This window comes from Pagrus pagrus (assembly GCF_965226575.1).
Source record: "Pagrus pagrus genome assembly, chromosome: 11".
Taxonomy (NCBI): Eukaryota; Metazoa; Chordata; class Actinopteri; order Spariformes; family Sparidae; genus Pagrus; species Pagrus pagrus.
In genome coordinates this window covers 652,468-655,767 of record NC_140195.1, presented here as the reverse complement: position 1 = coordinate 655,767, position 3,300 = coordinate 652,468, and the positions used below count along the sequence as shown (strand labels likewise).

The following is a 3,300-nucleotide window of genomic DNA, read 5'->3' as shown; positions in this document are numbered from 1 at the left end:
TAAGCAAGTCTAAATGTGTTCTTTTATTTTGAAGGGAAAGCGTCACACTGGTATTTATTGTGTGTAACTTGACACAGCGTTGTTGTGTGTCTGCAGTAGTGAGGTGGTGAGGTCCATACACTGCTTCTTCTGTCTGTTCATCACCAAACTGCTGCCGAGGAGCCGCTGAGCAAGGCATCCAACCAGGAACCGTTTCAAAATAAGCTGCTGTGATAACTTGATGTTTGCTTTACATCTTGTCCTATAAAATACTAAGAATTATGAACAGAGTTTGGTTGAAATGTGGACTCATGACTTCAGTTATTAGTACAGATGTGAAGTTTGTCCTCTGCAGTAATAAAAGAAGAGCTGCTGGGATATTTATATAAAACAAATCAATTCATTCCCTCCTCTCAGTGTTTCAGTTACAGTTTGCTGCTTCTTCAACTTTAAAGCAAACTGAGTTTGAACAGCAGCTCCTGAAGACCAAGACGTGGTGAAAAGGTCGGAAAGTTCAGGGAAAGAAAAAAAAAATGCACATCTTGTCAAACTTTTGATTAAGATGGCCAACTTCACACCACCGATGACTTCATTCTTTAGTTTTCAGTTTCTGTGTGAGGCTGCTGCTGCTGAGGAGCCGCTGAGCAAGGCACCGAACCAACAGCTGCTGTGAAGCAACAACTCTTCTCCAGCAGGACTCAGATCAGCTGCAGTCATTCAGTCAGTGTCACGTTTTTCTTCATGTGTGTGGGAGTCTATTTCAAGAGTCATCTCTTAGCTTCTTTACGCCACTGCCTCTATTTAGCATCCAGTTTCCATGACAACAGGCTCAGGGATGTTGACTGAGCAGCTCTGAGATCAGCCGATCTGTTGGCTCAGCGCCGGTGTTTTATTACTACTTCAATGAAATGTAATCACGTGACCTGTGTGAAAAGAAACACTGACAATAACACCTGGAAACAACAATACACATGGCCAAAAATATGTGGACAGCTGAATGTACAGGATGTGATAACAGCCTCCATCAGCACACGTTGAGCCTGCTGCATGTTACTGTGAACACCAGGTATCTCCACAGAGTCCACCTGTCTGCAGCTTTGTGACATTTTTCAGATAATCTTAAAAGAAGCAGACGAGATCTTTCCACCAACAAACATTACAGCAGATGATTCAACTTCTTGTTTCATGTAATCTTGATCATTTTCTTATAAAACAACACAGCACCGCTTTTTCTTCTGTCATCACAGTGAGAATACACGACACCAGACAGACAGAATACACAGCAGGTGTCACGTGACTGTATACTGAAGGATCATCTCTTCACTGGGACGGAGGAGCTCAGCTCAAACCAGCACAAATCAGAGCGGACACGTATTTTTTGACACGTGAATTTTTATTGTTGGGTTTTGAAAAACATCCAGTCAGACAGAAAGACTTTAAACTCATCAGAACAGCTGGAACAAAAGCACCAGTCACTCCCTGTGAGTCAACAACATGTCGGTCACAGAGTGCCTCCCGTCTTTGTGCTAAGCTAGGCTAACCTTCAGGTGATGCTGCTCTCTTTGCACACCTGATTTTACTCCCTACATATATATATATATATATATATCTGTTTCCATGTAGGCACATAGTTAGCGGATCATGTTTGCAGAGTACTTGTGAATGTAATAGATTACTTTGATACTGAAGAAAACTTAAAAACATGATTCTCAGAGGAATCCTGTCATTTTTCTCCATTTTCTCTAAGAGATCAGAGATAATGATGTCATCAGGAAGTGACATCACACTGAATCACATCAGCATGAGTTTCATGTCTTCACTCAGTCAGGAGGAGGAGGAGGAGGAGGAGGAGGAGGAGGAGGAGGAGGAGGTGTTTTAGACTCTAATTCACCTCCTGCAGTACCTTCAGCTCTGCGGCGCCCCCCTGCGGAGACTTCAGTCTTTGTCCTGCTGATCATACAAAGTAGATCGTCCTGGAGTTTAAAACACGTTGATCCTCCTGTGATGTTTGTCTGAACGGAGCTTCAGTCTGTCTCACGTCAACGTCGAGGATTTAAATGTCCGTCCTGATCTGAAGTGTCCTCTGACCGTCCAACATGTGAAAACGGCTAGAAGACTTCTCTTCTTCTTCTCTCTGGCAGGTCCGTCAGTCCCTGCAGCTCCCGCAGACCCTGAGGAAGAGGAGAAGAAGATTCCAAGGTCATTACAAAACCTGGTGACTTTTCACAATAAAATACCGGAAAAAATTATCTTTTTTTATGTTTTTCACTTTGTTCTGAAACCTCACACAAGGTTTGGACCACAACACAACATGACTACAGATTAATATTATAAATACACAAAGTAGAGTTTTAATTACATTTTTGAATAAAACAAAATGTAATTGAAACCAAAATATTTGTCGAATATCTTTAAAGAACAAACAAACAAACAAAAAGAGTACATTTTTGGATAATTGGAAATAATTCAGGGAAATTTGTGAAAACTATCAAATGATATAGATATATTTGAATAAAATTAAAATGTGTGTCTGTGAGTGAGTGAGTGAGTGAGTGAGTGTGTGTGTGTGTGTGTGTGCAGACTGACCTCCAGCACCATGCGGATGTTGGCTTTAATCTCAGCTGAGTCTTTGGTGAGCTGCTCTGTGAAGCTGAAACACACGATGTTAGCATAGTTAGCATGTCTGACTCATAACAATGGACAGAGCTAGCATTAAGCTAACATATAACTGAAACTCTAATGATGTCATCAGGACTTTTTCTGCGTCTGTCCTTGAAATTAACTTTATTTATATTCCAGTAGAGCAGCAGCAGATCTGAGGTCAGTGGACGGGCAGCGCACATATAAAACCACAGAAGAAGAAGGAGGAGGGTACAGCTGCTGTGATGATGAACTCACGCTGTCAGCTGACTCGTCTTCTTGCCGATGAATCTCAGAGCTTCACTGTGGTTCATCTCCACAAAGAAACCATAACCGACCGCCACGAAGATCCTGGACGAGTCCTCGCTGAAGAAGAGAAGAAGATAAGACGAGAGGAAGAGAACAGTAACAGAACCACAGAACAGTAACAGAACCACAGAACAGTAACAGAACAGTAACAGAACCACAGAACAGTAACAGAACAGTAACAGAACAGTAACAGAACCACAGAACAGTAACAGAACAGTAACAGAACCACAGAACAGTAACAGAACAGTAACAGTAACAGAACAGTAACAGTAACAGAACAGTACCACAGAACAGTAACAGAACCACAGAACAGTAACAGAACAGTAACAGTAGCAGAACAGTAGCAGAACAGTAACAGAACAGTAACAGAAC

General features: G+C 41.8%; 1 protein-coding gene across 1 annotated transcript in view; it reads right to left on the bottom strand.

Annotated features, from left to right (window-relative positions):
- Positions 1-1,335: 1,335 nt before the first annotated feature.
- Positions 1,336-3,300, bottom strand: part of uxt (ubiquitously-expressed, prefoldin-like chaperone) — a 5,655-nt gene continuing 3,690 nt past the window's right edge. Inside the window, exons 4-6 of the mRNA XM_084367200.1 lie at positions 2,878-2,985; positions 2,566-2,629; positions 1,336-2,150 (exon numbers count right to left, since the gene is read on the bottom strand). Coding sequence (XP_084223326.1) covers positions 2,088-2,150; positions 2,566-2,629; positions 2,878-2,985 — 235 coding nt within the window. The 3' untranslated portion in view covers positions 1,336-2,087. The remainder of the gene's footprint in view (positions 2,151-2,565; positions 2,630-2,877; positions 2,986-3,300) is intronic.